A 24,556-nucleotide genomic window follows, 5' to 3' on the forward strand; every position below is an offset into this window, starting at 1 on the left:
GATATGGTAAAACCAACATTACTGTTTGTATCACCAAGCAATGAGGAAGCATCCAGAGCTGAAATTCAGATATGATAATGAGTGTTTGGTTTTTGACACATCCTGTAAGCAGTAAACCAATCACAAAAGACTGACCAATCAGAGCGGAGAAAGCTCACAGAAAGGAGGAGTTTAGAAAGACCAGATCCTTTATTGAACCGTTTCAGACACTGTGAGAAAAGAGGTGACGCTGCAATGTGTATTATGAAAATAGTGTTTTTGACCTTTTATGCATATAAACCTATTGTAGGACCTCCAAAACAAAATTTGGAGCCTTTAAAATAGCATAAAAGGGGCACTTTAATTGTGAAAAAAATGACTTAATGTAACTAACGTAATTAGTAAGAGATTTCTTGAGAAAGTACAGTTAGTTTAACAAAGAAAGAAATAATAGCTAAACAGATGATGAAATAATAAGCAATACTAAACCTTGGCTTCAACTGGAAATTAAAAAAAAAAAAAAACATGGGCCTGTGGACTCCTACAAAAAAAACTGCTGATGCTTCAGAAGGTAAGAGTCATTGGTCATAATGGAATACACAGAGTCTGGCTCTGTCCAAAACCAAAGCACAGGCCGTAAGTCACAGCACAACACAAGAGTCCTACAGCAGCAGAGCAGCCATAAACCTGCTCTTATTACTGCAGACAGGATATGAGAGGTGATTTGAGATGAACAGACAGAGAACTCATCATGATAAAATAAAATAAATACAATAAAATAATTTAAAAATTAAATAAACGTATCGCTAAGTCGAATATCCAGCTATTTCTGTATTTGGGAAAGTTATATGAGTTTTTAATGGCCAGACTCAAATCTGCTATAAAAGCAGGCACTTTGATTCCTCAGAGTATTGATTCTGAGATACAGACAGTAAGTGTTTCCCGACTGATAAGAACTGGCCAGAAAAGCAGCTTTCTCACATAGCACTCTATTTCACCAAAATACTGCAGAAGACTGATCTACAGATTCATAAAAGTCATGATTAATATCTATGCAAATTTGGCACGGTTTGGGAATTTAATAATTGCCATATGTGTGCACTGTACAAGGCAGTGAAAAAGAACCAGGCCTTTAATAATGATACAAAATGTCAAAAGATAATGATTATGTCTTAAATATGTCATCAAATAACCGCTGATTCAATCTCAGTGAATTTCACTACAAAGAAGTATGTCCTAATTTTTCCAGATATTTCTTTTCCCTGTAATAATGTTCACACAGTTTGATACAATTTTATCCCTAGCACGTACACGGTTTTATTAAAGTATTTTATCTAAGTTATAATTATTTTAAATGATCACCCATATTATTAAATTATAACACATTAGCAATACTCAATTTGTTAAATGCTTCTCTTTTCAATAAACTAATTATAGTGATTTTGAATCACAAAAAAAAAAAAAAAAAAAAAAGATTATAAGGTCATACAGTATATTTTGTGATTGCACCAGAGTTATTATCATTAACTAAAACTATTAAAATCATTTCTGGTAATTGAAATAAAGCTCAATTGAAATAATTGAAATAAAGCTATATTTATATATATATATATATATATATATATATATATATATATATATATATATATATATATAGAGAGAGAGAGAGAGAGAGAGAGCTTTATTTTCATGGCTTTATTTCAATTACCAGAAATGCTTTTATTTCAGCTTTATTTCAATTTATTTCAATATATAGCCTATATATACACAAAGCAAATAATGAAATAATGAAATCACAAAATTAATCTAAAATTAACACAAAAACTAAACATAAAAATAAAAGCTAATTCAAAATATTAATAAACCTATTAAAAAAAAAACAGGAGTTACTGTATAGCTAATGACAACTGCAACAGCTAATAAGTCACAGTTTTGTATTTTGTACATTTTGTATATTTGTACGTTTTTGTATTGCCCTCCTGCCTTTATAATCATACTTTCAGTGCATGGTGCAATAGCTACAAATCTGGTTACATACATACATAAAGAGTCATACAAAACCAAAGCATATTTCAAATGGTATGGCATAGAATTTGAAAGCTCATTGTGTCATAGAGAAACACTGCGCTCCAGTGGCCGGACGCTCTGACTTCAGCAAATACTAGACGCTAAAAATGACACTCCTTTCATTCAGAGCTAAGAATCAGCCAACCAACAGTCCTTATGAATACATTTTATTTTTCATTAACAACAGACAAATATCCTGAGGCAGATCTCTTTAGATCAGAACCAGCATAGGATCGGAATCACAGCGGTATCCGCAGGGAGTCAAAAATCAGATTATCCCGGTACGGCTAATGCCTAATCGGATTTCTTTATGCGGCCGAACACAAAGCAAGGTTTCTTAATTTCAAAAATTGACAATAATTCCACATAAATATGTCATTCTAACATAATCAGCAAATTATCTAACATGAGCGCTGCAAGGATTCGTTTTAATATTCCATGTCCACACACAAAACTATCCTGAAATGACTCTCTGCCTGTTTCCAGTCACACACTGAGAGCTATAATTAGGCAGAAAGATGAGCGTCCGGACCAGAACCAGAGCAGCACTCAACACAGGAGGAAGATGAGGAGGAGGAAGAGATAGACAAGCACTCTGTCTGAGCCACTAACAGGACAGATACGAACACTCACTCACCCACAAACACATACTCTCACTGCCAATTAGAGTGTTTACCCTCAAAGGACACAAACACTCCTCATAGCTCATCAAAGCCTGTCAGACAACACCTATATAAATGCCACTTTCTTCACTAGTCTATTCATTAGGAAGAAAAAAGGGGGGGAAATTGAAGAAAATAGATGATCATACCACATATTTTTCTTGTAGCATAAAGGGACTTTGATCAACAACATGTATTTATTATTATTTAAAAAGCATGATTACTACTAAAGGGAAAAAAACACATTTCTTAAAAAAAAGCACTGTTATTGATGTTGAAATGATTTATTTTTAAAGCCTTTAATTTCACAGAAATTGCAAATGTACAATGGCAAACTATATTGACACATTGGTCCTAATTTCCATACCACACTATATACTAAAAGTATTTACTTCAATGATGTAAGTACATATTTTTAAAGTCACCAAGAATATTGCTTTATATTTGTTATAATTAAATTTTTAATTCACGTGCCCTCGTAATCTTTAAACAAAATAACTTTCCTTCCCCCTCTTCATTTCTCTGATGACGTGTTTATTGACACAAGGCCAGGACAACCTGTCACTCGCATGAGATCACTGCAATCGCAAATCACAACCATCCAACCATCCAATCATTTCCAGATGGATAAAATTAGGTCCCACCCTACATTTTCTTCTCATTCAAGAAGCCATTCACTTGGACTACTGCAACTTCTCTGTTCTGCAGACATGTCTATACTTATATGTCCACTTAACACAAGTGCGCATGCAAGTCAAAGTCAAGCATTTGAATTATTAAATGTGTGTAATATGGCTGTCGAATGTTTTTCAGTCTTTGAACAGCAGTGTTGCCATTGCACGTTGTATATAACACGACACTTTATATTTGAGCTGCATGGTTCAGGATAAATTGAGAATCACAATTTTTTTTTGTTTCAAATAAAGATCATGATTCTCCCATGATTCTTGAACTAAACAAAATACCATGTATGAATACCATGATAATACCATGAACTAAACAAATACCATGTATATACCATATGATTCTTGAACTAAACAAAATACCATGTAATATACTAGAGGTTCTGACACAATGTTATTTGCTGCAGTCTATTTAAAATGATATATATTTAAATTTAAATTTCTTTTCTTTTATTTAAATCAGTTTGAATGAATGATTCAATGACTCACTCATAAAAACTTCACTTGTTTCATTACTGGATGAATCAGCATTTTTTTAACGAATCTCTTGAATGAATGATTCAATAAAAAAATTTATTAACAGTCACTTGTTGCCACCTACTGACTTAATGTAATTAATACAATCTTTGTTTGATGCTTTAAGTTACTTACAATGTGTGATTTATTCCATTTTGATTGCTTCCGTAGACATCAGTGTTTATATCTGAACTATAAACATTTATCTGAGTGCTTCTGTTATAATTTGAATGTTTGTAACACAGAAATGATGATACTGTGTGGTGGAAAAGACTGTGAAGCTGTTTCATACCTATACATGACAACTGCTCTCTCTGGGTCAGCGGCAGTGGAACTCAAATCTGATTGTTCACTGTGATCGTACTTGTCAAAGGTTTAATATAGACAGAGCCGAATCACTGTCATTTAGGAATAAGATCACGCAGACGTTTAACGGTTAATAGAGCTTTACTTTATATATATAAACATACACACTATCGTTCAGAAGTTTCAGTTCAGTAAGGTTTGTTTGTTTTTTGTCTTTAAATGTAGACTGATAAAAAAAAATACAGTAGTGTTTTTAAATAGCTTTACAGTTGAACATAACTGTTTTCAGTTTAAAGCTGAATTTTCAGCATCATTACTCCAGTCTTCAGTGGATTATTTGATTAATAGAAGGTTCAGAAGACCACTTTGATCAATTTAATGCATCTTTGTTGAAGAAAAGTATTAATTTCTCTAAAAATAAAATCTTACTGCCTCCAGAACTTTATAGGGTACTGTATATAAAATATACAGTATAATGAACATTTTTATTCTACTGTTATTCTGAGACCAGCCTTATATTAGTCAGGGTCTACAGATAAATGATTGCTATAAGCCACATCAGAGCTGTCACAGCAAAATAAGAAGGAAAGTGGGGGAAAAGGAGCCAATAGCCACTAATCCTGGAAATGAGAAACCTGCTCAGGCACAACAAGCCACAAACAGGCTGAATAATTATCAGTTCCTCAGAGCTACTGGTGCTACAGCTTACAGAAGGAATTAATTACTCAAGCACTGAAGCAGATACACAACCCTCTTCCCACACACACACACACACACACACACATGCTAACTGTGCCAGCGGTGTACCTGTGTAAGATTAGGTCAAGACAGAAAAACAAAACTTCATCCCCTGAAATGCATGACAGGAAAGGATTTTGTCAGTGAGCTACCATGGCTTTTAATTTGATATGGCATTTGATGTGGCATATTCGTACATTCATAGCACTAATACGAGACTGTGACCTTTCCAGGCAGAAAATCATTAGTATCACCATCATAGTGTATAATCCTATTTGTCACAACACACGACAAGTGGTGTGAATTATTAGGGAAGCCCTTCATTTGTTGTAACCACTGATTAAAAAGGAAATAAATCTTATAGTTTCAATGACTTCATGGACTCAAAATAGGATTTAATTTCTTCAGGGTCCGGGGCTGCAGAGACTGAAATTACAGAAATGCCATTAAACTTGAGGGTTTCCGGTTGTAATTGAGCAAAACCTTAAACAACAAGCAAAAGAGGCTCTCGCCTGTGATTACTGCCCTGAACATACGCTGCCTTCTGTAAACCAGTATACCACAGGTAAATTACACTAGAGGGAAGTTTTGTAACTAGATTTTTCATTTCAAAACTCTCTGTAATGATGCCAGCAGGATGTTTGTGGTTGCCAGGGTATCTGGATAGAATTATTTTGTATTTGGGTCATTCCGTGTCAGCTCAACCAGAGGTACCCGGCTCAAATTTTTGACTTTGTTAATATTTTTTCTGTAGAAAATGCCACAGATGTATATTGAGTAATCCACTATTTTGTAGAGGGGGGTGAAAATGACAATTTTCACCTGAGATTTGGAGCCAAATTAGAGGGGTGTAAAAATGACTTTAGAAAGATGGCAGCATCATTATTTTATTTTTACACAGAGATCGGTAGGTCTATTAGTAAAATCTGTTGACTTTATCAATCTTCGTTTCATTATATGAAAACTACGGTGGCCGAGAGAGCTCAACGCGCTGCAACTGCAACTGGCTATTAAAGATATCTTAACATCCTTATTCTGGTTCTTAACAAATTTTTCTTTTGGTATCTTCATTTTAAAGTCCTATACAGAAGGCCCAAAGATTGCTGGACCAACACTGGTCCAGCCGACCAATCAGACGACCACAAATTTACTTTTTGTGAATTTCTGTACATTTATTTGTGGGTCATAATGATGAATATGAACATTTTGAACATCATGAATATGAATTTTAACTGGTTTGTTACTTACCCAAAGGTTGTTTTGTTTTTTTATGTGATAGGCAAAAAATCATCCATCTTTTCAAGTAAATACACCTTGACAAAAGTACCGGCTTCACATGTTGCATGTTCTCACATATAGTATATATATATAGTAGTCTTTAACAAAAAAATATTATATGTGGAATTCCAATGTATCCAGTATGTGAAAAATATTAAACCGGTGTGACTAATAAATAGTACATTGAGTAATAAATTACTTCAATAAAAAGGTGAAAGGAAAAAATGTAGCTAAAACAGTCTTCTTGAACCAGTCTCATGTACCCTAGATCCAAGAAATAATCTGATGTTTCTGTTTAAATGCTCTGGAATATCATATGCCATAATCTTATGAAGAGGCTTTCATGCCTCAGCAGGAGAAGTGAGAGTGAGATTTTCCAGACAGCAGAAGAAAACCTGGGCAACATTTGTAGCCAGTGCACTCAAAATCACTACAGTTAAGAGGTAGAGGATAACCACAGGTTTTATGTTCCTATTGACTTTCAATCCAAACCAAAGTCAAAACGCAAGCAGTGGTGCACTATAGCAGGAGGACAAGTGCGAGACAACCCAAACATAATGCTCAAGGTCACAGGTTTCCTCTATACGGCAGCTCTTAGTAGCATGATGGATGTTTTCACAAACGCATTTGCTCACGATACAATGAGTAGTCTTGTTGCCATGGCACTTAGTGCATCTTCTTGAATTGAGTTCAAAGGGGTTCTGGAAAGTAATCCAACACATCATTCATGACAACAGAGCAGATCGATGGCATTATCCTGATCTTCTTGAGAGACGAGAGGAGAAGAAGCTGTTCACCAAAACCTCTGAAAGTGTGTCAAATGAACACTATGATTGATGTCCCTTATCCAAAAAAAAAAGTAACCATGTGATGAACATACACTTGTTAATGCTGATGTAGAGGAATTACAGTTAAAGCATTTCATAATGTATGACAAACTGAGTAAAAACTTATCACTAAGAAACATCCTGCTCAAGTTGTCCTTGCGAATAAAGTTCGGGTTAAATAACTAGTTCTTCCAATATTTCATCATCAGACTCGTGCTCAAACTGATATGGTAAAATCAACGCCATCATTACTGTTTTTACAGTGTGTACAATCGCTCAGCTTTAGGAAGCTCCAGAGTTGAAATTCCGATATGGTAATGGCCGTTTCGTTTCCCACACATGCTGAAAGTGGTAGACCAATCACAACAGACTGGGCCATCTGACCAATCAGAGCAGAGTTGCTCTTGGAGGGTTTTAGAGAGACTGAATCTTCGGATGAGTCGTTTTAGAGTTTTTGAGAAATTATGTGATGTGCAATGTATATTATGAGAAAATTAAAGTGTTTTTTGACCTTTGATGCATGTAAACATGTTGTAGGAGACCTCCAAAACAAAATGAGGAACCTTTAAAATAGCATAATAGGGGAACTTTAAAGGGTTAGTTCACCCAAAAACGAAAATTCTGTCAGTCGTAAAGCTTCGAAGCTTCATGAAGAAGTGTTCTGAAATCACCCATCACTAGATATTGTTGAATAAAGTCGTTATTTCGTTTTTTTGGCGCACAAAAAATTCTTGTCGCTTCATAACATTACGGTTGAACCACTGTAGTCACATGAACTGTTTTAAATATAACTTTAGTACCTTTGTGGGCATCTGAAAGTGTTAATTAATTTGCTGGCAATGGAGGCCTCACTGAGCCATCAGATTTTATCAAAAATATCTTAATTTGTGTTCCGAAGATGAACGAAGGTCTTACGGGTGTGGAATGACATGAGGGTGAGAAATTAATTACATGATTTTCATTTTTGGGTAAACTAACCCTTTAACTAGGTTCAGTAAAGAAGAAAAAAATGCTTTTCTGTGAATTAAACTGACATCAGCAAGCTGGGCTTTAAACGCTCATGTTTGGCTTTCATGTCACGTTTTTGTGTTTACAGCACTCAAATCAATCTTAGATTTAGATTGAAGCAGCTACTCGCATGTTTCATGGCTGGCTTTTCATCACATAGGCCTGTCTGTTATGGCTAATGCATCAACAAATTATGTATTCATGAATTTATAGAAAGAATGTGCATCTGATCTCCACTGCAACAGAAATGCTGCACATGCAGAAAACTTAAGCTTGTTTGCCTTATAATTCCATAATAAATGATTCAAGAACAGATGTTTCCTGACAAAACTGCACAGAACAAATCAGTGAAGTTAATCACTGAGAACCGTATGCTGTGCCAGAGCTGCTGGTTCACAGATCGTACAGGAAGAGAGGACCATCGCTCCGTGAGAACAGATGGCGGATTTAAAGAACAGGCACAGACGGAAGCATCAAAGCAACTAGTGACCAGTGACCTGCACTGCAAAAATGGCTCCATTCTGCTTTACAGGCACATTTTCAGTAAAGTCACATGTGAAAGGAAATGGAACCAACTATTTTGATAGCCACATATTAGCAAGGCATCAAAGAGCACAGTAAGGTGCGATAAGACAGAACCTTTTCGCTGATAAAACATGAGGAGCCTTTGAAAAAAACCTAGCTATGAATTTCTATATGGTTTAAGGTGTGCATACGTCTTCATGCAAATCCATAATCCATATCATTAAAGACCTAAAATCCATAGACACCTTTTCTGTACAGACCCAACATGCATAAATTTCCCCTATAACACACCTCTAGTCATCCTGCATCATAAAAGGAGGCCATAATGGTTTGTTTATTTGCTGGACACATGCTGGGACAGGGAGGAACACATTAACTAACTCCTTAATGTTTCCACCCACAGTCATTAGTGCTCATAAGAAATAAACAGACATTCAAGAGAGGCGAGTAGCAATTACCCTCATCTTTGATGTTGCCCTAATTTCCTTTAAAATGCCCCTCTTGGTTTCTCAAATAAACAAACCCAAGTGATTTGTTTTTTAAGCAAGCGGCTCTCTACGATTCCCCCTCTTTGCTCCCAGCAAAGAAATGATAAAAATAAATGAATAAATAAAAAAATAAAAACTGTATGACATCATATTCTGTATGTGTTGGCTACTGTGTTGACATCTCACTACAGAACTGAACATATATATAATTATACAGTTACATTATGAACAATAATTGTTTAAAAAATGAAATATAAATATATACATTTAAATATATATATATATATATATATATATATATATATATATATATATATATATATATATATATATACAGTATGTATGTATATATATATATATATATATATATATATATATATATATATATATATACACACACACAAAGTATAAAGTAAAATTATTACAGGAATGTCAGATTTTTTAATAATTTAGTATAAAATGTATGTACTGCTTTAAAATGTAAAATAATAATAATAATAACTAATAAAAAATAAACATTAGCAAGCATTATTATTAATAGTATTTATTAATAATAATAATAATAATAATATTATTATTATTATTATTATTAATCATTTAAAAAAATTCAAAGCAGTGGAGAACTTATTATTATTAAACAAAAATATACAAAGTTGTATTTATAAAATTGTTACAGGAATTTCAGAAAATGTATAATAATTCAGTATAAAATGTATATACTGCTTTAAAATGTAAATTATTAATAATAAAGCTTGCTAATGTTTATTATTTTATTATTATTAACAGTATTATTTACCATTTTACAAAAATTCAAAGCAGTGGAGAATTTATTATTATTATTTAACATGTAAATATGAAAAAATACAAAGTTGTAAAATTGTAACAGGAATGTCAAATAAAAATGGTAATAATTCTGTATAAAATGTAAAGTAATAATAATAATAATAATAATAATAATAATAATAATAAACATTGGGAAATATTATTTTTATTAAGTATTATTTATCATTTTACAAAAATTCAAAGCAGTGGAGAATTTATTATTATTATTATTATTATTATAAACAATAGGATGTATTTTATTATCATCATCATCATCATCATTGTAGTTGTTGTTATATCAATTAAGTAATGAAATGAAAAACTATATAAAGCTGTTAAAATTGTTAACATGCAAAGAAATGTATTATTCATTCAAAAATGCATTTTGCAGTGCTTGCTTAGAAGAAATGCTTTAAAATTAATGTGAATATCGACAAAACACATGGTTTCACAGCTGAACGGAGCTGCAGCTGAGATTTCAGCATGACTCCTGGCTACTGTAATTGAAAATAAGTAGTTCAATAGTGAAGCAGTCATGCATTACACACTGTTTACTTTGGCCTTAACCAAGGTCAAGAGATATTGCATTTCATCACAGGGTGTAATTGTCTCAACAACCCGCTGAAGGATATGACACATGCTGCAAGAGTGACAGTGGAAAATATGCTTTAATTATTTTGCACTGAAAGCCCATAACAAACATGGGATTTATGCTCAAGTCTTTACTAAAGCAATGCATCTTATGGTCTCTGAATTATTCCTGAGAAATCTAATTCATCTTCCATAGCAAGTACACCATATTAACCTTTGTGGTACATAGTTATTAGTATTCATCTTAATGCATAAGACTTGTTTTTTTAAAAACTCACTGTATGCTGTATCGCGGACCTCATTACTCCTAAATTAAGCCCAGGAGAACAAGTCTACAGCATCTGTTGCATTGCTTTCAAAAGAATAGTTTCATCTATCATGGTTAGGAACAGACAATGCAACACAACATCAATGTCATGCATCTAAGGGATTCTCAGGAGTATGACTAATATTGACTCATATTTTATTTTAACCCATTCATGTCATTAACAATTCAAACATGCATCAACCCTGCTGGAGCCATGGCCTAGTAGTTAGCAGCACATGTAAATAATGAGCCCTGGGTGCTCATGTGCCTGATATGAGTTCTAATCAGGCTCATTACATTTCCCCATCTAATTCTCATAAATATCTAATATTCGTAAATACATTCATAATGCATTTCAAATAAATGCTGTTCACTGAGCTTCAAAGAATCCTAAAAAAAAAAAAAAAATCATCACGGTTAAATTTATTTCAACTTCAATAATAAAAACCATTACTCATAACTGAGCACCAATAATAATTGCTAATAATTGAGCAGCAAATCATCATATTAGAATAATTTCTTAAGGGTCATTTGACACTGAAGACTAGAGTAATGATGCTGAAATGTCAGCTTTGCCATCATAGGATTAAGTTACATTTTAATATATATATTTAAATACAAAACAATTATATATTGTAAGAAATTTTCTAGTTTTTACTATATATTTGATAAAATAAATGCATCCTTGGTGAGCAGAAGAGGAAAAACATTAAAAAAAAAAAAGAACTTAATTTTTACAAACTTTTCACTACCGAGTGTATGTGTGAAAACCTGGTCAAAAACAGAACAAAACATATATAATATTTCAAAATTGTTTCAGTGTTTATTATATAAAAATTATATTTTACCTCTGGACATGAATTCTGCATCAAACTGAAATCTAATCTAATGTATATTATGTAGAAACTAGTTCATCAATGTCACTTAACTGACTGAAATAAAAACATGCACTACTAAAATAGATTTATCCATTGAATATGCAGTGAAAATCACTTAATTCTGCAAATTAACATGGAGAGTCGAAACTTAATAAAATAGTTTTCGGCAAAAGTAAACAGTGCAATTTAGCTAGGTACTTTTCTTAATCACAAAACAGAACAGTAAAGCCTTTATACTAAAGATGCACTGATGTAACAGCCAATAATTGGTATCGGCCACTTTTACGGGTTGAATTTTATATATAATAATATATACATTTTTCAGTTGTAGTCTTTTAAAAAGGCATCTGAAATAATAAAGATCAAGATATAAAGATCAATAATAAAGAGCAATGTCGTGTTGTCAACAGCATAAATTTTTCTATACATATCGATACTGAAATATCTGAAACGCTTCCAATACTCATTTCCCACAGAACAGATACACGATACCAGCTGCGGTTTCTCACTTTCTCATCTCTCCGACAGCAAGTTGACACACAAATTGCACGTATTGCTCATAATTTTACTCATTCTCCAAAGTGTGCGCACATAAAGCCACCTCTCAGTACTAAATTGAGTTCTTTTCCACTACTTTAGTGCACTTAAACAGTCAAATACACACAAAATAATGTCAAAATGCCGGTCTTGGCGAGTATTCACGTAAACACAGTCAGTTACGTAAGTTGAGAAAAAAGCATGTGTAACAGTATAATGGATCCATGCATCAGGTCTTAAAGTGACAGCAGTCTAATATACCTGCTGCCAAATTATAAGATAATATTTAAAATATCTATAAGGCAGTTTTTCCCAATGGTTTCAATGTCAAAATTGTGGCCAGTGAAAATGCTGAGTGGCTAGTAACTTTGGGAAAACACTAGCCACGGTGGATGGTAAGCAAAAAAGTTAATGTCAAGCCCTGGTTCCAGGGTATATATTGAAATATCGCAGTATTATCATTTGATACTATCATCTATAAAAATTTACAGCACTTATTTCTGAACATTGTAAAATAAATTCTTTGAGCTCTGTGACAGCACAAGCATCTTTCAGCTTATTCAGAGCTGCACTAAGGGAGCATTACAATACGGAGCTCTTCTGAGCGGATTATTAACGTACTGTTTCCATGGCGTTTCTTTTCATCCACAGTGTTCTCCTGGGTGAGTCCATGCAGACGCTTCTCTATAGATGAGCCAGGTTATCAGCAGGACTGAAGCACTAATCCCCGGCCAGAAATGACTGTCTTCTGAGCCTGTTTGTCTGCTTTTTTCCTCCCTCTCAAGTGGAAAGATCCGCTCCACAAGGTCACGCTCAGAAAAGCATTGAGCAGGAGTCAGGAAAATGACATACCTGAAATATGATGAACGGCTGCCCCGACCAGCCAAACGGCAAAAAGCAGATGGCAATTAATACCTCAACAGGGAATAGATGAATAAAAGAGAGCAGAAGGAGGGAGAGAACCAGAAAAAGACCGAGAATGGATACCTTAGGGTGTGTGTGTTTACTTGAACTCCAGAACATGACACTAAAAACAAGTGCACGGGAGAATTATTATAACCTCATTTAAAAATAAATTAATAAATAAAGCAGGCCTACTTAAAATACCTGTGAGAAATATTTGATGTTCTGTGACAGACACTTTGAAGTCAAACTACAGTCTGACACAAAGAAATGACAACAAATGACAGCTCTATCACAGACAGACATATCATCTTTTAGATCTGTGATATGATGACATACACTTCTGTAAATAAATACAATATAAATTATCCATACTTTTGTTTAATATATAGGTGTATATAATACATCCAAGTGCATTTATAAAATAAAGTTATTTCAATCATGACAACTCTCGGAAGATTGTTAGCATGGTAATGGATATGACAATGTTAATGTTTTTGGTCTTGGCGGAGTAGATTTGCTGAATTGTTGCTGCTGCAGAGCAAGTACAGGAACTTGCTACTGCCAATACACACGCCGATATGCTGCTGCAAGTAAGACATAGTGCTGCTGCACAAATAGCATATCAATAACCCATAGCAGATCTATACAGGTGAAGCTGGGGAAGGTGGAGGGTTTTAGAGGAACTCTGAAGCGCGCTGCAAACTGCTATAGTGAATGTAATCAACAAGCTCATTGGTATAGTGTGTGAGCAACAAGCTCATTGGCTGCAGATGTGACGGACCAATTTGCTTGTGCCAGTAGTTAACACTGTAATTATCATCATCTTGCATTAAGGACCCATAAGCCTGTGCCATCTAGAGTTTTGTGACTGAACTATGTATTAATTTAATTATAGTAAATTGTCATATTTAAAATACTAAACTGCATCATAAAGGTCTTTTGTGTGGAATCATGGAAACACTTTAAATCGCATCTATTCCACTCTGACCAAAGTGTGCACGTGCTTGTGATGTATATAAATGATGTTATTGTGCATATTCGAAAACAGCAGTAAAGGCGGCATCACATTTTTGGGGTGCTTAAGAAACTGAGGCTGCATCCGAAATCACATACTTCCCTACAACGTAGTAGGCAAAAAACAGAATGTGACAAAAGAAGTATGTCTGAATTCACAGTACTCATAAAAGAGGGGGCAAAAAGTACCTGGATGACCTACTACTTATGGCAAAAATTCTGAAGTGTGCATACGATGGACATTTTACTATCCCATGAGGAAATGGGAGAGGATTTGTGAACGGTAGTGAAGCTACACAACTTATGCTGGTAGGTCACATGATAATGACAACATGTCGAATGTAGTATGTCTAGATTCATACTACACACAAGAACATGTATTTTTTTCGTTGGTTATCACATCAATCATCGCAGTGTCTGATTAAATTGCGCATTTAAATACGGTTGTCAACAAAGGAACTTTGCAGCGTGCTTAGCAGCATGAAAAACTAAACTTATATTCAGATTGTGAATGGGTAACAATCAAAGCAAGAGAAGAGCCCTCCCTTTATAATCACTAAGGTTGTCAATCTCTAGAGCACAAACTGTCCTAATCATACAATGAATCTCTTATTTACATTGTGTTTACACTTTGTTGGTTATAATAAAAGGATTTGCGATGCAATGCTCACACTTGTAAAAACACGCTGTAAATAGAAACCTTTGACGCTCAAACAAACATGAACAAGACCCTTTAAAAGCAGCGTCTATCATCGGGTACCAAATATGCCAGGTACTGCAGAAATGCTGGTACCTTCAACCTTTTTTTTTTTTTTTTTTTTTACAGACTGGTACCAATTTATTGTTTTGTTTTTTTTAATTGAAAAGTTATTAAATGTAAACACCAAAAAAAAAACATGTTTAGGGCCCTTTGAAATACATTTTATTTTTTTCTCAACTTCCATTTTGATTCATATTTCATTCATAAAAATTTTTTAACAACTTAATTTATTACTTTTTTTTTTTTTTTACAATAATAGGACCCTAATAAGTCATTTTATTTATTTAATTAATTTTTGGGGGGGATTTATGATTTAATATAAATTTATTATCAAAACTGTTGTCAATTAAATAAAGGCATAAAATTTTAACAATTTATTTAATCTTTTAAAATGTAATCAAATTGAAAAAAATAAACAATTCCTTTTTTGGTAAACAAAATGCTTTACAACAGAGGTTTACTGTTAAAATTATTTACTGTTTAAAATTCACACAGAGACACACAAAACATGCAGAATTCATATTTTAACAGTCTTTTTGCGGTTTAATATTTAGAGACACTAGTCCATAAAAGTGATTTGAGTAAGTGTGCAGTCCTACTTTTGATTTAGTCATCCACAATTTTCCAAATTCCGTGACATTCCTGATTACATTTTTATGACTCCGCGACTTCGTCTATGTTTTCCACATCGTGGAAATCATAGCGCCCTATAAAGTCTTGAAGGTGGACTCTTTAGACATGCACAAGTCAAAACAAAAACCTACATTATAAGTATAACATTTATGCATTTGGCCAAAGCAACTTACAAAGCAAAAAGTATTCCAGAGACCCGAGTAATAATTCTGTACAAATACCAAATTTTCACTCAGCTCACTAGAATACAGAAACAATATCAACATTTAGGCACTCAGGTCTACTGATTTTCTGAACACACCATCCATGAGCATTTGTTGGCACTGAGAGTTTTGTAGACTCTAATAAAGTGTCAGAGATGATCAGGCGGCAGAGAGGGCATGAAAAGCTGGTGTGAATTAAATCAGCACATCTGCTAGAAATCTCATTACAGCATCATCCTACACACTCAGCGAGAGGAAAAATTACACTTCTGAAAATGAAAATACAGTACGTGTCTGAAATGAATAACAATGATGACAACAAACAATCCTAGACCGCTGGTTCACAAGAAGAAACCTTCAACAAAATGACTTATGACAGTGATATTTGGTAAAGTGATGAAAACGCGCTCAACAGCTGCTCTCGACAACAAACTTCTGTTTTTCTGACGCACAACATAGAACATATTTGAATTCGGTCTGTATTTGGAGCAAATTAATGCTTAGCTGTTCTGTTAGATTTGGTGTAACTTGAGAAAACTGGTAAATTAGTTCTGACTCAACGGTAATTGGTTTCTGTGAACTTCACTGATCATATAACCGTTCTCTAGGCCATGTTACACAATACAGATGCAGTGCACTCATCTATGTCTCCTAAAAAAGACATAAAGAGGCTATGTTCAGAATAGAATACTTGCGTACTCCATATTGAGCATTATAAACTGAATACTAAAAACAAATACTGAATATTAAAAAAAATAAATAAATAAAATAGTTTGAATTATGCAATAACAAAAATTCCAAATCCATCAATTTTATTCAAATCTTATGTACAACCATCTTACCTCAAACTCATGATAGTCTAAAATAATGAGTCAAAACTATAAAAACGTATATAATATTTGAAATTGTTACAATATTCATTATATAAAATGTATATATTATCTCCGGATATGAATTCTGCATCATCAAACTGAAATGGAAGTTCAAATCAAGCAAATCATTCATTCTTTGGAGTACAGCATATATATATATATATATATATATAGACTGCAGGAGAATAGTATGACATTCTGAACATAGTCACTGTAAACTTCACACAAACTAATTAAAAAAAATTATATATTAAAAAAAAAAAAACTGCACCAAAACTAGTGTTTAAATCAATTCCACATAGCTGACTTTTAAAATATGCACTACAAAAACAGATTTATCCATTGAATACGCAGTAAAAATAAATTGATCCTGGCAATTAATCGAGGGTCGAAATGTGCTAAAATTGCCTTCGCCAAAAGTAAACTTAATGCAAATTAGCTAGGGGTATTTTTCTTATCCAAAGGGGGAAATGTAAAGTCTTTATACTATAGATTATTGCATCCTAGGTATGTAAACAGCACTCTAATAGTTTCGCCCTCATTTAGCTGACCAACAAAAACAACCATGTAAAATAATTCAAGGTGCAGCAACATCAGAGAAAGAGCAACAGCGCCCCCTAGAGACTACACTCAGAAATGTCATGCATTACATTTATCTGCATTTGTCCTGCACCAGATTATGTTTGCTGTGAATCCACTGGCATTCCCCAAACTCTTTATTTCATATTCACACAAACATTATAATATGGCAGAGGAGGTTCATACAGACAGACTGTAGCTAAAAGCTTTTTATCATTACAAAAGAGTACTGATGTAATACCATGGTACTTTGGAACCGTACTGAAGAGCGTATGATTGTATTTTGGTACTCCAAAATACTTTCATGGCATCACGCACCATGTCCAAAAAACACAGAAGTACCATAGTACGAAAACATGTATTATTACCATGGTGTATCTTCAAAATAAACACGGAACATATCCATAAAATTATGGTACGCCTGTGTAATCAATACTTTGCATTAAAAACAGTAGATGCACTTCTCTGACGCCCAAAAACATTTAACATAACCTTAGAATCAACACTAGATATACCCTCTGTATAAGTTGTATTCTAATCATTTTCTCTAATAAAAATGTCCTCTTGAAATAGCATGGACTACTGTGTTCTTACCTCTTAAAACAACTTTGGCAGGTAGTTTTCAAGAAATTCTTGGCTATGCAGAATGCATACGGGTCGCAGGAATAGATCACATCACCGGGTTTGATTTCACGCAGAGCACGCAAACCATTTCCTTTACCCTCACTGACAAACCTCTCTATATTCGCAGCCATCATTTCGTAACAAATCACCTACACTGAGCGTCCATGTGTCTACATACAGTACATACACATTATGAACGCCCTGTTTGTATTCATGACAGTCAACTTGACACTGCACTGCGCAGGATATTAAAAAAAAAAAATCTAAAACTCAACAGAAATACATTTCACTACAAAACAGATATTTTCATAGTCATTTCTATATGTGTATAGTTAACAGTTCATATTGAGACGAATGCTTACTGTACATAGAAAAAATAATAATAACAACTTTCATAATGCGCAAATCTGACGCACTCCTGATTAGCATAATATGTTGAGACGTCGCGGCGACATGACGTACGTAGTGCGCCACCAATAGGATTGCAAAACCATCGGGTCAACAGCATGCGGAGCTCAATGTCACGGACGCGTGTGTTGCGCAGCTTGAATGCGCTTTATTAATGTAGATCCCGTGGATAAGAACCGCATCAGTTGAGGTTAGTTTGGGTTAAAATTGTCTTAAAATTAATAACCAACAATCTGCATGTGAGGAGAGCCTGATAGTTAACGAAGACTTTAGCTGCAAAAGCATTATGTAATGGTGTATCGGCTGATAGGCTGGATTATAGGTTAAGATATTTAAGATAGAGCGCACATGTGTTTAGACCGAGTCTTATTTGCAGTAAATGATTTAGGGACCGAGTAAAGAAAATGTCTGATCATAATATAAAGACTTTTTTTTTTTTTAAATAAAATTTTTCTAGTTAAGTTCAGCTGTAAAGTATTTTATCTGTTACTGTACTGTTCCTTAGCCAAATACAGTAAAATGTCATGAATTAAATAAGTACAGAAGGTATTTTACATAAATTTTTACAGGTATGGATTTGCAATTTTATTGCATGTTATATAATTTCAGGCTTCAAGCTCGTTTTGTCATCATGGCAGCTTGTGGAGGATGTAGGTTCTTTGTCCTGACTTTAAGAACTCTATGTGGAACATCAAAATCTGCATCATCCTGCGCTTTGCCTTTGACTACACACAGGATTTTGTCCACGTCTGCGAGAACTTACTCTCCAGACTCATTCTCCTCCGGGTCATGGAAGACCCCGGCTCAGGTGGGCAAACCAGAGCGTATTTCTCTATCCTCAGGAGGTGTTCAGAGGAACCTCTCCGCTGTCGCCGTGCCTCTGCAGGGTCAGTGTCGCCCCCTCTGCCGGTACGACCCTTTAGATTTGGGTGATGTGGATGAGAACACGCAGAAAGCCCTATCATGTAAACACCTGAGACGGTTCATTGTAGACCCTTCCCTTGCAAGAATTGTGACCGACCACCTCGCAGGAGATATTGATGAAGGAAAAGCTGTTATATTTGAATGTAACCCAGGTGTGTGTCCCTCAACTACTAATTGAATGGCATCAGTGTTTGTAGACATATTCATGTGGGGTTTGTCTCTGTCCGCAGGTCCTGGGGTATTGACACGCGCTTTGCTGAACCGTGGGGCTCAGAGAGTAGTTGCGTTGGAAAGTGACACAAACTTCCTTCCTGAGCTGCAGGTAGATAGCTGAAATGATCTCATCTCATTTTGCTCACTGTTAGCTTTTACTGAACCCCTTTTCTTAATAAATAACAGTCTTGGGCTATATGGCAGAAATATCTTATCACGATTTTTTTTAGACAGGATGACGAACCATGATTCGTTTTCATGTTGGTTGTTCATGTTTTGCAAGTTACTGAGCAGTAAAGCTAAACTAATTTCCTTATTTAAAAAAAAAAATAGCCTTACAAGGTAACAGAACATAAAAGAATGACAGACCATTTAAGCCAAAGTAATAGTGGGTGATATGACAAATATTTTCACTTTATTTTATTTTATTTTAATATTTTATCTTATTTTATCTTTATTACTCACTTACTGAATCGCAGTCTGTTATGTGTACTTTTTAAAAGCATTGTTAAAATGCTTGTTTTCCAATTTAGGGAGTTTTGTTGTAATAAATGTTTGTATAAAATGTACACTACCGTCTAAAAGAAGTCTCATTAAGGCTGCATTTAAATGATCGAAAATACAGAAAAAAATGTAACTTTGGAAAATATTATTAAAATTTAAAAGGAAAATTATGTCACATGATCCTCTAATATGCCAGTTTGGAGTTCAAGAACTTTCCCAAAATCTTATTTCACTATTTCATCATTTTATCTTTGTTTTAAAAAAATAAAAATAAACTGTAGGATAAATATGATATAAGAAAGAAATGAAATTTAAATTTAAAGCAGCATTCAAGTAAGAAATTGAATGACCAAATGTAAAAATAAATCCCTGCATATTTTTCACTGAAATATAATATGCGTCAATTCTTATTAAAGCTACAAAAGTTATCTGTCAAGAGTAGTGAGAGATTTTCTCTATTTCTTTTGTTGTTTGATTAACAATATGGACAGTATTAACAGCATGGACAGTAGCAGGTATATTAAGCTGCTGTCACTTTAAGGGTACGTTTACATGACAACGATGCACTAAAAACGGAAAACTTTTTCCTTTTGCATTTTTCGCGTACAGACAACGTCATTGTCAAAATGATCCCTGTTCACACAGATCCGCGAAATCGACTAAGAACGCTGTATTATTCATGTCAAACCAGTAGTTGGCGATGTCACTTTACAAGAAACACTGCGCACCTGTAGTACGCCTGCGCATGTAATACACATGCGCATGACGTCACTGTTTCACAAATTCACATTTGTGTAGTTTACACGGAGATGATAACGGTATCATTTTCAAAAACTTGCACTTTGAAACCCATTTTCAGGCCCCTGTTGTCATAAAAGTTTTACATTTTTAGTTGAAAACGGTGTCGTATAAACAGCCCCTAAGACCAGTTGCACAGATTCAGTATACTGACACGCATACGATTTTCTCCCTACTCTTTACCTTCACTTGATGATGAAGAACATCAATGCCACGTGAGTGTAACCGCGATAGAGAAAATAATAAAAAAACAGCCATAGAACTGAAACTGATAGAACATGTAGTACAATACTGTAAAGGCAGACGGTGGAAACATTTTAATCATTCACAATCTAATATGTTCATATCACACACCCTTAAATAACTTTTGATCTTACAGGACCTGGAGAGCAAACTGGATGGGCAGCTGGATGTGGTTCATTGTGACTTCTTCAAACTGGATCCCATCGGCCACGGCAGTATGAAACCACCCGTCATGTACTCTGAGAAGCTCTTCTCTGACCTTTCCATCTCTGAGGTCCCTTGGTCAGCAGGTTAGTTCCCCAAACATTTAGTTTAATGTGGCCGAAATGGAAGAAAGACGGCCCATAACTCAAGGATGAGTGAACAATCACTTTAAGCAAGGCATAAATATGTGGTTTGGATAAGAAAACCTCTAAATGCTTTTTTTGTCTTTCCATTTCTGAAACAGATGTCCCGGTGAAGGTTGTAGGGATCTTCTCACACAGGAATGAGAAGAGCATACTGTGGAAGCTGATTTACAACCTGTTTGAGCGTCGTTCCATTTTCCACTACGGACGTGTGGAGTTGATCATGTTCATCAGCAAGAATGAATACATGGTGAGTTCACATGTACAAGAAAGTGTAAATGGTTCAACCAAAAATTAAAACTCTGTCATCAAGGGACAGAAATCTTTCAGATTTCATTAAAAATATCTTAATTTGTGTTCCGAAAATGAATGAAAGTTAAAAGGGTTTGGAACAACATGAGTGTAAATGATGACAGAATTTATCTTTGGGTGAACTATCCCTTTAAGCAATATAAGAAGCAGGATTTGGAGCTTTCCAGCTGGGTCCAAGTATGAATTATGATTCTTTTCTCTGACAGAAACTAGTGACCCCTCCAAGAGATTACAAGAACTACCTAGCTTTCAGTGTTCTCTGGCAGATGGCCTGTGATATTGAGTTACTGCATGAGGTGAGCCATTTTGTTATCATTTATGCATTGTTACATTTTCCTAGGAATAATTTATCAGTTAATGATTAATGTGTTTGTACTGTATTTCTGCTTTGTCCTCATTACCAGGAGCCATTGTCATCTTTTTTGACTATAACCAAGAGGACTAAAAAGTCCACCTCAAAGAGCACTGTAAGTATTTTCACACAAGTAATATCACTCTAGGATTCATCATCTGTTTATATTGTATTAGTGATTCAGGAGAGGCACTGTGTCATCATCACATCCCTCTGTCCAATTTGTTAAATAATTTAATTATGGTTCTTCTTAATGAATCACTTGAAATAATTAGTGAATCAGTCTGAATAAGTCATATGAGTCATTGGTCTGAATCATATGCTGACTGAGCCAGACAACTCATTTTCTCACTAAATAAGCTCAGATTTATCACTCATTTATCACTTACTGAATTGTAGGTAATCTCGAAATGAGCTGAGAAATGTTAGTCCGTTATATGTACTTGTAGTCTGTAATGTTAGTACTGTGTGTTAGAGCTGCACGATTCTGGATAAATTGACAATCACAATTTTGTTGTTGTTGTTTAAAGTAGAGATCACGATTCTCCCACAATTCTAAAGAGACAACTAAACAAAATAATGTATTTTACTGTGTGGTTGAAAAGACTCCGTCTGGGTCAGTGGCAGCACCAATGCAGACTTAAACATTTCAGTGCGATCATACTTGTCAGACATCACCGAATAGAGTCCAATTAAATCCAATTTCTTAAGTTAAGGTTAATGTCCTCTACAAAAAGGTTATCCAGTATTTCCATGTTTTGTTTTTTAATTTGCCCTCTTTTTTTCCTCCCACAGCTATCCCAGAGTGATAACCTGTGCTTGGTGCGGATAACCCCACGTGAGGACTTGTTTAACTCTCACCTAACTCCCTTGAATGGCAGCACTCTGGTTTTGATGGTGAAACAATGCCTTGCTAAAAGGAAACGCAAATTGATTGAACAAATTAAGTAAGCTTTTGACCTGTATTTGTGTACAAACTAGAATTTCTGAGTGAACAAACATTTTTAAATTAATATAATAGATTGTATTCACACCTATCTTTGATGTCTTCCAAAGCTCATGGAGTCCTGGCAGTGGATCAGAGCTCATTTCAAAGCTCTGCTTCCTTGATGACACAATGACAGGCGACGTCTACCCTGAAGAATACAAGCGTCTGTTTGAGCTAATGGAGCAGTCAGGAAACTTCACTGAGAGCTGGCTTTATGAGGAGATGCTGGAAACCACACACACCGGTCATGCCTAACACCACCTGGGACGCATTACCTACAGAGCTTATCGTGGATGAAAAACAAAAGACAGTGTTTTATATGGAAGAGACAGCTAAAAGAGAAAACACTGTTTTGCTTAAAGACACCCAAAACCTTAATGATGGCTAATATATAGACAGACATGTCTATGAAAGACTTTACATTTTGATAAAGTTGTATTTAGTAATAAACTATGGACTGGAGAAACCGTTTTGGTTGTCGGTGACTACTGGTTGGATACCTTGTCAGTTTGGAGACTTTGTTGGTATCAAGAAAAATATTGTCACATTTTCAGAGAGGTTCTGTTGCCATGCTGGACCCATGAAGCCAATAACATTGTGTGTGTGTGTCCTACTACAACTACACCATACTTCCTGATCTCTTTGATAATAAGTAGGAAATATTAAACATAACAGGAATAAAAATCAATTTGTAATCCTAATGATTACATTACCAAACCCAGTTATGATGTAAATTTTCAAAAGTACTCTGATATTATGTTTTTTTTCTTCATGTTTGAATGTTTGTTGTATTTAAATATATGAATTTTTAATAAACGACAAATGTGAGAATTGCTTGGTTTTGAAAATGTAAAAAAATATCAGAGAAAGATAAACCAGTGAAGGATTAAAAGTTTAAAGGGTAGTTCACCAAAAAATGAAAAGAAATGAAAAGTCGCTTGTCTAACTTAAAGTTACTAAACAGAATGAACTACTAAATTATTACTTAAATTATAATTTCATCCACAAGGTGGCATAACGTACCATATAATCAATCAATTATCCTCTGCAAATTTATGAATCCTACTATGGTAAAAGGTTCTTGAATATTAAGTATATGTTTACATGAGTGGAAGGTTACCAAGCATAGAATGTAAATAAAAAAATTAAAAAAAAGCAATATCTGCATGACCTAAATAACCTACTCGCTAACACATATACAGGTGCTGGTCATGAAATTGGAATATCATCAAAAAGTTGATTTATTTCAGTAATTCCATTCAAAAAGTGAAACTTTTATATTATATTAATTCATTACACACAGACTGATATATTTCAAATGTTTATTTCTTTTAATTTTGATGATTATAACTGACAACTAAGGAAAATCCCAAATTCAGTATCTCAGAAAATTAGAATATTACTTAAGACCAATACAAAGAAAGGATTTTTAGAAATCTTGGCCAACTGAAAAGTATGAACATGAAAAGTATGAGCATGTACAGCACTCAATACTTAGTTGGGGCTCCTTTTGCCTGAATTACTGCAGCAATGCGGCGTGGCATGGAGTCGATCGGTCTGTGGCACTGCTCAGGTGTTATAAGAGCCCAGGTTGCTCTGATAGTGGCCTTTAGCTCTTCTGCATTGTTGGGTCTGGCATATCGCATCTTCCTCTTCACAATACC

General features: G+C 34.4%; 2 protein-coding genes across 2 annotated transcripts in view; one reads left to right on the top strand and one right to left on the bottom strand.

Annotated features, from left to right (window-relative positions):
* The window catches only part of smyd3 (SET and MYND domain containing 3), a 182,730-nt gene extending 164,578 nt beyond the window's left edge, over positions 1 to 18,152 (bottom strand). Inside the window, exon 1 of the mRNA XM_051867667.1 lies at positions 17,774 to 18,152. Coding sequence (XP_051723627.1) covers positions 17,774 to 17,937 — 164 coding nt within the window. The 5' untranslated portion in view covers positions 17,938 to 18,152. The remainder of the gene's footprint in view (positions 1 to 17,773) is intronic.
* A 112-nt stretch (positions 18,153 to 18,264) lies between these two features.
* Positions 18,265 to 23,723, top strand: tfb2m (transcription factor B2, mitochondrial). The gene is made up of 9 exons (XM_051867666.1): positions 18,265 to 18,401; positions 18,821 to 19,287; positions 19,366 to 19,457; positions 21,030 to 21,183; positions 21,342 to 21,490; positions 21,759 to 21,848; positions 21,957 to 22,019; positions 22,700 to 22,851; positions 22,961 to 23,723. The coding sequence occupies exons 2-9, from the start codon at positions 18,843 to 18,845 to the stop codon at positions 23,145 to 23,147; spliced, it is 1,332 nt and encodes a 443-aa protein (XP_051723626.1). The 5' UTR covers positions 18,265 to 18,401; positions 18,821 to 18,842; the 3' UTR covers positions 23,148 to 23,723.
* The last annotated feature ends 833 nt before the right edge of the window (positions 23,724 to 24,556 follow it).

The sequence above is a fragment of the Ctenopharyngodon idella genome, chromosome 17 (assembly GCF_019924925.1).
Source record: "Ctenopharyngodon idella isolate HZGC_01 chromosome 17, HZGC01, whole genome shotgun sequence".
NCBI lineage: Eukaryota > Metazoa > Chordata > Actinopteri > Cypriniformes > Xenocyprididae > Ctenopharyngodon > Ctenopharyngodon idella.